Here is a 14,115-nt window from a genome sequence, read left to right on the forward strand (position 1 = left end):
AACATTTTAAAAACAAAACATCCAGGAGTCACCAGCAAATTAAAAACGGGACTTGAGGTCTGGTACCTGGATTGGTGAAGAGGAAAGGAAGAGTATTATTTTGCCTCCTCAGTAGCTGCCCTATTATACCAGGTAAAATTATTTGCCCATTTAGCCTGGCATTATTTACGCTGAATAGCAGCAGCCCTCCAGGGCCTATTTTCCCCATCTGATCCTTTAAAATAGACATACCAGGGATTTGAACCTCTAACCTCCTGCTCTCAAAGTATGCGCACTAACATTAGCCGTCTGCCACGCACCCCACCCTGGCAACATGCTGCTGTGTGTAGGATCTAGCTGCCTCATTTTCTTCAAGGATGCCAAGCATTTTCCTGTTTCTCTTTTCTCCTCACTTCGATATATACCGTATTTTTCACTCTATAAGACACACCAGACCATAAGGCGCACCTAGATTTTGGAGGAGGAAAACAAGAAAAAAATATTCTGAATCCCAGAAGCCAGAACAGCAAGAGGGATCTGGCTTCTGGGATAGCCTCTGGCTGTTCTGGCTTCTGGGATAGCTGCGCCAAGCCAAGCCACTTCAGGGCAGTGGGATGAAGGCTCCCCTTGCCCGAAGAGGCTGCGCATGGCTAAGGCAGAAGCCAGGACAGCAAGCGGGATCGCTGCCCTGGCTTATGGAATAGCAGCGCGCAGCCTCTCCTGGGCAGCAGGATGAAGGCTTCCCCAGCCCAGAAGAGGCTGCGCGCGGCTAAGGCAGAAGCCAGGAGAGGCGCTTCGCTGAAGGGGCGCTGTGTAGCTCTCCCTCTCTGTGCAGCGCCCCTTAAGCGAAGTGGGAGGAGGAACAGAAGGAGCCCCTTCTGTTCCTCCTCCCGCTTCGCAGGACAGGCGCATCGCTGAAGGGGCACTGCGCAGTTCTCCCTCTCTGCGCAGCACCCTTCGCTCCATAAGACGCACTCACACTTCCCCTTATTTTTTAGGAGGAAAAAATGCGTCTTATGGAGCAAAAAATACGGTAATTTCCTTCTGGAAAGAAAAGTGATTTCTCAAGTTTTTGCAAGTGTTGCATGGAATGTGCAAGTGCCACTCAGTGTGTGTGTGCGTAGCGGGGGGGGGGGAGTAGAAACTGTGACATCACTAACAGGGGGCCATCTTAATGTTTTGCCATCAGAAGCAACAAGGCCTTTAACAGTGTGACACTTCAGCTCTCTCTAGCTCAAGTACCTGCAACTGCATTTGCTTAAATTCATCCCTCTCTTTGTTGCCTTCCTTGCTGTCAAATATATATGTAAGCTTCTTGGTGTCAGCGACCTGTATTATTATCATTAAGACCTGTAATGCACATCAATAGTGCCTTATGAAATAATCTCCTGCACCCATTATTATTATTATTATTATTATTATTATTATTATTCACGAAGTCTGCCATTTTACACAATACCCTCAGCATCCTAAAGAGAATCAAATACAAACACCAAAGTTTATTGTCAACCATCAAATATACAAAAAAAATACATATGACACATACATGTGTGAGCACATGTCAAATCCTGTTTAACAACTGTACAAAAGAAGGAGGGGGGAGCGAGAAGGAGAGTGAGAAAGTGACCGGTGGTCGAATTATGCCCTCAGGCTTGATGCACTAAGATCACAGTGTTTACAACTTGAACATCATTGCTTCCATCCCCTCACCGACTCCTGTGTAGTCTCCTCCCTTGGAGGGGTTTGGGTCCCCTTGGCAACAGGACTATTTGATAGCAGCTTTATATGTTATAGTTTTAGTGGGTATATCTTGCAAGACTGGTGCGTACTGACATGACACTGACAACTCCACATACACTGTGGAGAGCTAGTGTATGTGGCTCCAAATAATGTTATAATGGGATGAAATTGGGGGTTGCAATGGATGACCTCAGGGTCCCTTCAGGCCCTGCGATGCTTGCTTGTGAGAGTGAGGTATGCCAAACTGGTTGGACTAGCATGGCTGCTGGTAATGACTCTGATAATGTAGTCAAGAACCCTTAATGGAAAACCTTGTTAGGGAGATAGCTCTGTGTAGCTGGAGTCTTCCGGAAGAAAGAGCCATTCGTGAAACAGGTCTTGCCTTCTCCCATGGGGTAATTCTGTACCCATGCGGAATATAAACAGTCCTAACTGTGACTCAGCTATACAACTGCAAATAAAATGTTTGAAGTGTGTTTTAAGTGCGATATACACTAAATGGCAATGGTGAGCCTTATGGAAAATTCAATGTAGTTTTTAAAACGCTTTTTTTAAAAAAAGCATTTTCAGAACTTTTTTTTATATGTGTGTAGATTCCACCCCAGTCAGAACATAGAGGGCTGAGCTGTTCTCCAGGAAATCCCAGTGGTGTTGGCAGTTTCTCTGGAAATCTGATGGGGAGCAGCAAACTCTGGAGATCTGTTGACAGGTTCAGTTCTGTGAATCTCCACCTATGCTCCATCTGAATATATGTGTAAGTAAAACATATATCACAAACTACCAATAAGTCTCTAGCGGCCTCTTTCTGAAGGAAACAAAACCCAGCAATGCTTCACCTCTGGATTTCTCGCCATTTGGAGAATAGTAGGTTTCTGTGGCTTATACTGTATCTACCCTACATGTAACAGGAGGCAAGTGGTTATATGCTAGATCAAAGATATCTCCTCCAAATGTTGTTAGACTAGATGTTGTTAGCTCAGTTGGTTAGAGTGTGGTGCTGATAACATGAAGGTAGCAGGTTTGATCCCTGTAGGTAGGGGACAGCTACATATTCCTGAATCGCAAGGCGTTAGACTTGTAGATTCTCAGGGTCTCTTCCAACTCTATGAACTTCTGGAGGAGCACCACCACATATTCTTGCTCTAGATCTACTTTGCCCATTAAAAGTGCAACATATAAAACAGTCCTTAAAGGAGGAGCCAGAAATCTATGAAACGACTTTGTCCGCTCTGCCTTCCCTCACCCCTTTTGTTCAGAGAGAGAGAGAGAGAGAAAGAGAAAGATCCAACGTGTTGTATCACCAGTCATGGCAAGTGGTAAGTTTAAGGTGAGGGAGGAAGCAAAATACGACACAAGCAATCACAAGATCCCCAAAGGAAAGCAAAATAACTCACAGGTGCAGTTCTCAGTGGGTTCACAGGTTTCAAAACCATTGTAATATATCAGGCACTCAAAAGGCATACAGACTTCCCCAGCTCCTACATTTCTGACCCGCGGCTAACCAGCCACCCTTCCAATCTCTTCCCAACGTCTTCTTTTCCACTAGAGTAGTGAAGACTCTCTCGTCAGCTGCTCCAAGAGTTATCGTTAGTCCCTCCCCCTAAGTGGCACATTGAGAATGTGGGGGGGAGAATGGTGGGGATCAGAACAGGAAAAAAAGAACACAGCTAGATTAACTGCGCGGACGTGGCCTCCCACCTCAGAATATGGCCTGTTCAAGGCTGACGCACACACAGCATTTTCTTTTACATGGTTCACACAAGGGGTGAAGGGTTATCACAGACACATCCAGCAACAAGTCACGTGGTCACCAGAGGAGCTTGAAAAAGAACCATGGCAGTCCATGGGAATTCCAGTTTGACGGTTGTCAACTGACCACTTAAAAAAACACCCCAATTCTAGCCTGGGTAGCTTTTAAAAACAGTTTTAAGTCTAGTTTCCAGAAAAGCAAATTGCAAGGCTGCTTCCGCCTGCTCTGCTGCTGCTAGTAGCATTTCTTCTCGTGAAGCTGTGCATCTTAAATGATTCGATGCCTTCTGTGCTTAGTACTATCCCTAGGGCGAGCAAAAACCACTGGCTAAGTGCAGGCAACCTTACAAAATTCATGTTACATTTATCTGTGAACGTGTGCTGGGAGAACAATTAAACCAGACCTTTGGCAGATTAACAGTCTATGTCCTTTTAAATGTGTTTGGAGGAGAGGAGTTATTGGTTTGTTTTGCACTTGTTCTTGTTCTTTATTTTATTTTTATATTAGTATAATAAATAAATAAATAAACCACCCTTCATCTGAAGATCTCAGGGCAGTTCACAAGAGAAACATATTATGTACTTTGTGGTTTTATTCTGTATTTTTATGCTGCATTTTACAAATTTGATTAATACAAATTTATACAAATTTATTTCATTTAAATTTAAATAATTAATAATAAAACAATTGGGCTTGCGGATTTGTGTGATCAAATCCATGTTTTATTTATGCGGCAATTGCTTCTTTTGACTGGTGGTACTTCTGAATAATCATGCATAGGATTGTACTGTAAATACCAAGTGGTCCATGATATGCAGAGATTGGGCTGGGAGTAGCAGGATACTCTGCAAGCACTTGGGTCACTTACATCATTGCTGTTTAAGCCACAGAGGAGGAGGCACACACGGTTACCGACTCAGGATGAGAAAGGCTCGCCTTAATGAATTCAAAAACAGAAGAAATATTTTGACCTTAAATGTAAACATTGCAACAGGTTGAAGGAAAAAACCAGGGAGGGAAGGAGGGAGGCAAGCTTCTTCTTCAATGCATGCTTTATGCTTGACTTGGGAAATACTTAAGTATCCACATAATTGTGACAATCTGGAAGAAGGGAAAGAGTCTTGAGGGTGCTTCCCAACCATTGCTATTTGGGGGAGGCATTCGCAGAGTGGCATATTCAGGCTACGCACCTAAAGCTGATTCACCTGCTTCTCGGAAAAGTAGGACTGGAAAGTGTGGAAACACGTGACATCGTGTGACCTCCCCACAAACAAATCAGAATGGATCCTCAAACATGGTTTTATGTTCTTCATACTTGTGTTCTAATCTCTCATGGTGAGAAACCAAAGGGAGCATTTGCTATTGCTCTTTCTGGGAAAGAGACTGGGGAGGAGATGGGAGTTATAGAACTATGAAATAATTGAGCAATGTCTAGTCCAGAGCTTTCCAAACTTTTCATGTTGGTGACACGCTTTTTAGACATGCATCGTTTCGCAACACAGTAGTTCAGTTTTACCAGCAAATTAGAGGTTTAACTAACCCCTTTCCAGCCCCAGGAGGAGTGGAGGGAGCGGTTGCGTGACACACCTGCACACTGCAGCCGACACACTAATGTGTCGCAACGCACAGTTTGGAAAGCTCTTGTCTAGTCTCTACTACTCATTCCCCATTTGAGTCAATGCACCACAAGCATTGGAGAAAGTATGTCATGAGCATCTAAACTAATATCTAGAAAGCAAAAACGTAGATGCTGATCATTCTTCTGGTTTGATACTTTCCTCTCTTATTCTGCTACTCCTTTTCTCTCTTTTTCTGCCACCACTTACCTCTCTCTTTCTCTGCCTGAGGTCCAGCAGCCTGGATCTAATTGAAACCTCTGCTCAACACAGAAAATCCTAAAGTAGAGCACACCCAGCAAATGGCCATCTAGCCTCTGCTTTCACAGCGAGGAGGAGTCTTTATGGTTCCTTTCTTGAGCAGGGACATTGGATTGTCAGGAAGTGATCCTGCTGTGACCTATTGGCTGTTCTTCTTCTCATTTACCAGAAGGCTTATAACTGTTGGAAGCAATCTACAAGGGGTCAGCAGCAGGAGAGTCGACCTGCTCATACAATTTTGTGTTGCCTAATCCATTAAGAAGCTGTGTAGCATTAGAGCTCATTTGTGCATGCAAGTCCATTGTTTGATTATTACGGCCACATTGACACTATACATTTAAAGGACTGTGATGCCACTTTAAATAGTCATGCCTTCCCGCAAAAGAATTCTGGGAGTTGTAGTTTGGGGGAAGCCGTGGCTGTTTTAAATGTATGGTGTGCATGTGGCCTTCATCGCCAAATAATAGTGATTTGCCTGGGTGGAGCAGTCATCACAGATCAAAAAGACAGTGAGACTTCCCTATCATATCACACATCTCTTCCAACACCATGCTTTTGAATGGAAGCCATTCACATGATCAGCTGCGAGTCATCAAGTGATAACACCGTCAAGTGACAAGAAATCAAGTAAAAGAACATGCATGTGCGAATCAGCCCTTAGAGGAAGGGAAGAGATGGGAAGAGCAGCTCCCGTAGATAAAGGGTTAGGTAGGAAAGTCAGAATTTTCTGGTTGCCACTTATGCGTTGCCTCTTTAAAAGCTATAATAAAGTATAAAACAATGGATTCTTTTTTTAAAAAAGAAAAAGCTGTTAAAAGAATTTGGAATCTTAAGTCTCATTAAAAATGAACAGAACTGTGCAAATCACACAGCATTTCAAATGGCTTCGTATCTGGGGTGGAATGTTGGATTATCATAAGGAGAAGAGAACCCGAACCTAGAATTTAGGCCTTTGTTGAATTAAGGAATCTGTTGGCAAAGGGCTGCCTTACTAGTGAAGGCTAGAGATCAGAGGCCAGAAGGCAGAAAGGTCAGTGGAACTTCCTGGTGGTTGCATGCAAAGACTAAAGGAATATTGGCTTGTGTATTCCAAGACAATGGCTTCTCATGGGCAAATACCGCCACTACCAAGCAAATTTTAAAGCCTTCAGAATCCTGCTTATCAGAGCCCCCTTATCAAATCAATGATGGCACCAGCAAAATGGGAAGGGGGGGAGCAATGTTGGCAATACCAGTTCCACCAACAGTTTCCCATTCACAACATCAGCCCCTGGCCTTCATCACACTGTTGTTGGGATATGGCCTACCGCTCCTTAACACACACACACACACACACACACACACACACACACACACGTCTTTTTGGAGGGCCTTGCCACTCACGGTATGAATCAGAAAGAGTTTTACTGAAACAATGAAAAAACACAGTGTCACAATTTTCTTTGAAGTTCAGAAGGTTTCCCTGTCCCTTGCACACATGCACACACTCACACACGCAGCTCTCTCCCCAGACCAATTCAGACTCCAGGATGTTTTTGTATGGGGATAAAGATCTCCCGTGCTGCCTCATTCCTTAAGTAGAATGGAGGAAGGGGAAGTAGCTTTCATGCTCCTTTGGTAGGGACAAGGACCTCTCACGCCTTCATCCTCTCCTCACAGACGTCAAAGCTCCACTTGGCTGCCCCTCCATGGACCTCAACCAGTTTTTCATCCCAGTGGATGATGTTGCCTCGCAGGTGGGCCGTGCAGTTGGCTAAGCCCAAAATCTCTGCCGGGGTCAGGACATGATCCCACACGTTGAACTGAGAAATTTCACCAACGAAGGCCTGAGTGGCATCAAATCTTCCACCCAATGCATCCTGTAGCATCGTGTTGGAGAAAAGGGCAGACAAACAAAGGGCAGCCAATAAGATAGAGAAGAAAAATATATACAAGAAATTGAATATGAGGCCTTCCATGGGCTCTGCTGAACTATGGGCCCTGCCACACTGCCAATCCTCTGCAAGTGACAACATTGGGTCAATTGGTTTCCAAGGAGTTCAGGACCCTGTTTCATTCTCATCTTTCCTTAGCAGTATGGCACAGCAAACTATGGAATAGCTTTGCTCTCTCCCCACCCTCTGCAACTTTCTGCATGTCCAGTTTTTGCATTAAAATGCAAATTTCCAAGTGCTTCCATGCAGCAGTTTATTGTGCAAGCAATAATGCGAGCTTTGCATCACATCCACACAGCACTATCTTCTGACACAGTACCGGTATATTAGTTTCCTGTTTAATCAAGATTCTCCACTTCTGCCCGAAATCCCCCAAGTAAAAATCAAAACAAAAATGTAGAAATTGTACATCTGGACTGAATATGGGGGCAGTGGTGGAACATAGGGTGCCATTTGGATGAGGGTGGCACAGCGGCGTAGCATGGGTTGTCAGCACCCGGGGCAAGGCAAGTAATTTGCGCCCCCTAACCCAGGGCAAGGCAAGTAATTTGCGCCCCTAACCCCTAACCTGCCGCCGCTGCCAGCTTCTTCTTGCTGCTGCCTGGGCTGGTCGGGTGTGGTTCTCTCCCGCGCTCAGCGCTGCGCTGGGCGGCCGCTGCACTGTCCCTCCCCCAGATAGTCCCTCCCTCGCTCTCTCTCCGCTCCACAACGCAACGCACGCCTGGCACCCTCCCCCTCCACAGTGGGTGGTGACACGGCAGCTCAGATCGGATTCGGACAGCCAGCACTGCAGTGAGAGAGAGTGAGCCAGGTAGGGGCAGAGAGCTGCGAGTGCGAGCGCGCGCCCCCCCCCAAATGTTGCGCCCGGTGCGGCTGGCCCCCCCTGCACCCCCACGCTACGCCACTGGGGTGGCATCATGTGGGCGCTGCACAAAACTTGCATGCCAGAGCAGCAGCAAGTTCACAATAAGCTGCCATGCAGACACATTCTTAGAATTTTAAGAAATTTCTGTGGGCATTTTGTTGGAACCACAATTCTATTAAATACACACTGCAAATCCAAACCAGAATCCCTGTGTGGTTATAGGCTTCAAGGACAACACATGTGGCATGTCCAAGAGACCAGCTGGGGGATCTCTTATACCCAAGTTGTCAAATTTTGTCCCTTTGAGCCCAAAACTTGGGCAGGTCCTTGAATTATGTTTAAGTTAACTACTGCAAAGACAATAAATGGATTAGACTCACCTGCTCCTGGCCCAAGATGATCACACCATGAGGTTTGACCGGATGCCAGGATGCCAGGTTATCACCGGCCCCACGCTCCTCCCCATTTTCATATGCTGACCATATGCCATCGCGTGTGATCCAGGTCAGGCAGATGTGGTGCCACATCCCAGACTTTAGACTCATTGGCAGCTGAGCCACCTGACAACAAAACAGAAAAGTGCCTTAAAATGAACAGTGCAAACAGTTTTTTGGAGGGAGTCTCCCAATGATGTGTTTTAGCATCACCTTCCCCAAAGCTGATGAGGAGCACATTATGTCCTTTCTTGCTGGCTGCAGAACAGGAGTGGGTGACACATGCCTTTCTCCAAGCCTCTCTCTCTTAGGCCCTTCCCCAGTCCTGGTCTAGGCCATCCTTGAGTGCTCTTTCCTGAATGTGATGATTCCTCCTAGCTGGGTGGGTGGAGAGATGTGTAGGTATAAGCCTCTGATTTATACTGTTCAAAGGTAAAAATCACATCCACTGCTCCACTCACTTTTGCCTCTAGCCCCACCCCCCACCACAGGGGCATGCAGCCCTCCAGCCTCCTGGCACCATGCCTGAAATTTGGAAGTAGTTTGAACTCTGACCCAATAGGATGCTTCAGCCTATGCTGGTCCATCATCTTCTCGGGGGACAGAGACCAGTGCAGCACCAGCACTGCCTGCAGCACCGACATGGTCGCTGTCTCCTGTTCACTATGACCCTGTCTTGGAGGAAATGTACCTGCCACTGCCTCTCCCCACAATCTTGGCTGCACATGCCAGGAGTCCTGAACCTGTGATTCTGAAAGTACTTACCAGGTGGAGTCTTTGGTTTGAACCCATTCCCTTCCACTTCATTTTAATGAGGCTGCTAAGAAGTGAGCAGGAAGGAGTCATGTATATCCAGGGCTTTCCCCCCCAGCCAGAACTCACCAGAACTCAGTTCCGGCACTTCTCAGGTGGGCGCCATTGGCATTATAATAGAACAAGGGAGGTGCTCGTGGTGAGTTCTGGCACCTCTTTTTCTAGAAAAAATAGCACGGTATATATCTGTATCTCTCTAGATTCATTAATTACAGTTGGCTCTTGTTTTCCGGGCTGGTGTCATTTTTCCTAATGGAGTGGGGCCTTTTCTCAACATAAGGAAGGTTAGTACATGTGTCTTCCAGATGCCCATGACAAAGTCTTCCTTCCCTCCTTACCTTGTCATTGATGATCAGCTCCATGGGGTTATTTCCCCACTCCAGCAATACAAGCTCATTGGATTGTCCTGGTACCGAGTAGGAGAAAGGGGTGCCCACCCCTGCTGGGCCCTTAGATTTCAGCCACATGCAGACCGTGAAAGCATAAAGCTCAGGCAAGCTTTTCTTCATCCGCGCATACATATAGTTGTTTCGTACGGGGATAGTGACTTTGAACGCTTCCGGGTTGTTGAAGGCTGTAGTTTCTGGGTGCATAACAGAGAAATGGGGGGGGGGGGAAGTGTCAAGAAAGACTACAGGGACAGCAGCTGAGAAGAACAAAAGACTCCAGAAATTCAAGTCAGGCCTTGCCAATACTACACAACAACACCATTGCAAAAATGGGTTCCTGTTGTTATTGAACTTGGGTCATCCAATGAACCTGACCATTCATTGACACATTGCATAATGATTGTGTAATGATTGGCAGCTTGGATGGCTCAATTTGCTTTATTAGACTTGCATATTGCATTACCTGCACACAAAAGTCTGAAAGTGATTTACAATGATTGTATAAGAGCCAATAAAATATAATCAAACAGATGACACAATATGCAATATCAGCATTCCTTGCGTATATTTAACTCTCCCTGTGTTTATTTTAAAGGGGGTTCAGCAAGTTAAGTTTGCCAGTGGCTGCTGCTTAGTTATATTATGATGACTATATGAAACCTCCAAATTCAGAGGCAGGGTGCCATTGTGTAGTTTTTACCCCTGTGTAGATTTCGGGAAACTAATGGGCTAGTTTGTCTTGCTTGGCATTCATAAATTCATGTGTCTGGAACAGACTCAGGAAATACATATCTAACAGGCAATCACATATATGTAGCAACTTTGGAGCCCTCAGATTTGGCACTCTTCCATGCCAGGACTGACCATGCTCAAGCTCAGTGACCCGGTTCTGGAGGGCATCCAGCTCCTTCTCTACATCTTGCTGTTGCAAGTCGTGGTTGTTGGGGACAGATGACCGGTCTTTCTCCAGAGCTAAAATCTTGGAGAGGATCTGCTCCTCCAGTTCTTCCATCTTGTTATGGATTGTCTCTTGGGCTGGCACAGGAGCAGAAGTAGCATTCATTCGGGCTGGAATATCCTGCTGCGCACAAAGGAAAGATATATGATATATGGGAAACAGTGTGTGTGTGTGTGTGTGTGTGTGTGTGTGTGTGTAATATCTCACACAAAAAGTATCCAGGCAAAACATGTTAACCTAGCAAGAAAAACAGGGCCATGTGCTCAGGGTGTTTCCAGGCTACTGCTGTTTTGGGGTGGGATTCTATCACATACAGTGGTATCTCGGGTTACATACACTTCAGGTTACATACGCTTCAAGTTACAGACTACGCTAACCCAGAAATAGTACCTCAGGTTAAGAACTTTGCTTCAGGATGAGAACAGAAATCGTGCTCCGGCGGCGCGGTGGCAGCAGGAGGCCCCATTAGCTAAAGTGGTACCTCAGGTTAAGAACAGTTTCAGGTTAAGAACTGACCTCCTGAACGAATTAAGTACTTAACCCGAGGTACCACTGTACTGGTCAATTTAAATTGAACAGTTACCATTGATAGGGAATTCTTGTGCAACAAACCTTCTTCCCCCAAAGATCAGACTTTTTGTGATAAGGAAAGTGAAGGGGAAATGCTGCTTTGGTGCAATGTCATCTAACATATCCCGCAAACGCACCAGAATGAATTACCAATGTTGTCTAACTTCCCTGCAAACAAATCAGGATGAATGCTCAATAATCAGGTTATCTGGAAGTACCCTCAGAGGCCACATCCACACTGTGCATTTAAAGCACACCCAACACACATTTAAAACACATCGCTTCCCCACCCCCAAAGAATCATGGGAACTGTAGTTTGTTAAGGGTGCTGGGAATTGTAGCTATGTGAGGAAGCAGCAACCACTCGCAAGATTATTTGGGGGAAGTTACGTGCTTTAAATGTGTATTGAATGTGCTTTAAATGGATGGTTTGGGTCATTCAAATCAAGAACCTTTCTGTCTAGGCACTGATGCCCCTTGCGGTCAACCAGTCAGGTCCAGCCTAGCCAGGTGTTTCTGAGACAGAAAACAGTCCAATCTATGAGAGAGAGAGACCCTGATTCAATCTCTGACACCCCCATCTAAACAGGTCACGTAATAGCAGGTGATGAGTGAGTCCTCTGCCTGAAGTTCCCAAGAGCCACAGTCACTCAGAGAAGGCAATCCTGATCTAAATGGGCTGTTGGTCTGGCTGTACAAAATAGCTTCATACAGCTTAGAGACCGGAGGAGGAGGAAGAAGTTGTTGTTAATGGTTTTATTTTTAGCTGCCTTGGAAGCTTTGATTTAGAGTAAAAGTCAACAACCATCACTCGAAACTCAAACAAGCTCCGTATCTCTCCCTTGAAGAGTTTTCTTATACAACATGGAACGTGTCTGTGTAATGACTCTTCCTTGTCTTTCCACGGGATTCAATATGGAGAAATGAGTCAGTGGGACTCCGTTCTCTCAAATGACACTTTTCTCGTAAAAAAGAAAGAAAGGAGCAGTCAGGCATGGAGAGAAACGGGATCACAGTTTTTCCCTAATGAGGATGAAGAAGCGTGCCTTTTTTCTGCCGCTTCGAGGCAACGCCTGTCATTTTGACATTACATAGTAGTTCTGTAATCCTCTTAGAGCTCTACGAACTGTGTGAGTCTGTGTGCTGAGAGGTCACAGCAGGTATTACACAGCTACGGCAGGGAGCAGCACCCACAGCTGGAGGCAAGTCCTCCTTATTGTCCGCCCATGCCAACCTGCCAGGGCGCTTGCGCAAAGGGAATCCCAGGTTTTAAAGCTAAAGGTTTGTGTTCTGTCCACCAGTGGCAAGTGTGATGAATTCAATGCTGTTTCCATGCTGGGATTACCGTAGGTGCATCCTTTCAACACACCCAAACTCTATCAACCTTTAAGACAAACAGCCATGCCTTTGGGTAGAAATGACCACTGTACCATTTACACTATGGCAGTGGCGTACCACGCATTGCCAGCACCCGGGGCAAGGCAAGGATTGCACCCCCTAACCTCATTGCGGGTATCGTGCAGGAGGCAACATGCAGACTTCGCTCACTTGCACCCCTGAAATGGCACCTCCTGTTTCTCCAAAGACAGTCCTGGGTTGGCTGGCAAGGAAATCTGCCTGATCAGAAGGTCCTGCTTGCTTGAGAAAAGCACTGCTCTGGATCAAGTGTCATTTGTGGGAGAAAGAAAGCTTACATTTTCTGTGACTTGTAAAACCACATAGATCACTGCCCAGAAAACACCGAGTGGTATATAAACAGACCAATGAGCAGGTAAGCAAGCTGTGCTCAGAGAGCTTATCTGAGAGTATACACACACCATATATTTGAAGGCCATTTAAAGCTCATGACTTTCCCCAAAGGATCCTGGGAACTGTAGTTTGCTAAGGGTGCTGGGGATTGTAGCCCTGTGGGGTGAACTACAGTTCCCAGAATTCTTGGGGGGGGGATCATGTGATTTCAGTCTGGAGCTTGCCTTTCCTCCTGGGCTGTGCTTGGGGGTTTTGGTGGAAGAACGGAGTCAGGAAGTTCCCATGATCTAAGGAAGAGGAGAGAAGGGAGGCATGACTCAAGTAGTCATGCAAGGCAAGGAGAGAGCAAAGGAGAAGGGATGGAGAGAAGCAAGGGAGGAGAGGGAAGGGGGAAGGGGCCTTCTCTCCTCCCCATGACATTTCACAGGCCATTAGTCATTGCCTATTCCTCATTGTTGCCATCAGGACGAACCTTAGCCTTTTTGCCAGCCTGTGTGAGAGGAGAGATGTGAAAGCCATAAGGTTTGGGGGAGATGTCCGTCTTTGAGGACTCCCTGTTGTGCTCATTTATTACAGCGAAAGCTCATCAAAGGAAACAGGCCTATTATTCCACCACATTTCTGCCCTTTGATGAGGTGCTCCTAGAGCCCTTGCCTCCTAATTACTGCTACGGCTGCTTATCTCATCATTATTTCAGGCTGTGTTCCCTCTTATGCCAAGTGAAAAAGCAAGCAGCCCCCCTGCCTGTAATTCCTCATAAGTTAATAGGGTACATCCATTGAAAACCGTGTTTTGTCTGTTATGGTGGTGGAGCTTTCTAAAGGGAACTCAGGTTGCAAAACTGAGGCTCCACAAAGGAGGCGGTGAGCCTGGAGGCAGAAAAGGTTTCAGCCCACTCTGAGTAAGTTGCTCACCTGAAATGTTCAGGGGTGCTGTAACTTCTGCCCCACCCTGCAGACTTATTGTCAAGAGGATACCCACAAAACTATTGGGTTCCCCACCTCAGCATTATTTTACCGTGCTCCTTGGATGCTCACCCTTTTGATTCTAGGAATCC

The 14,115-nt window shown here is 46.0% G+C and overlaps 1 protein-coding gene across 2 annotated transcripts in view; it reads right to left on the reverse strand.

Annotated features, from left to right (window-relative positions):
* Positions 1-1,458: 1,458 nt before the first annotated feature.
* The window catches only part of NPTXR (neuronal pentraxin receptor), a 32,068-nt gene continuing 19,411 nt past the window's right edge, over positions 1,459-14,115 (reverse strand). The window contains exons 2-5 of one of the 2 annotated variants that reach the window (XM_079994585.1): positions 10,646-10,859; positions 9,731-9,975; positions 8,526-8,705; positions 1,459-7,205 (exon numbers count right to left, since the gene is read on the reverse strand). In XM_079994585.1, the coding sequence (XP_079850711.1) occupies positions 6,981-7,205; positions 8,526-8,705; positions 9,731-9,975; positions 10,646-10,859 (864 nt within the window). In that variant the 3' untranslated portion in view covers positions 1,459-6,980. Of the gene's footprint in view, positions 7,206-8,525; positions 8,706-9,730; positions 9,976-10,645; positions 10,863-14,115 lie in introns of both variants that reach the window. The other variant, XM_079994584.1, reaches the window with a different exon arrangement.

The sequence above is a fragment of the Podarcis cretensis genome (assembly GCF_951804945.1).
Source record: "Podarcis cretensis genome assembly, chromosome: 10".
NCBI lineage: Eukaryota > Metazoa > Chordata > Lepidosauria > Squamata > Lacertidae > Podarcis > Podarcis cretensis.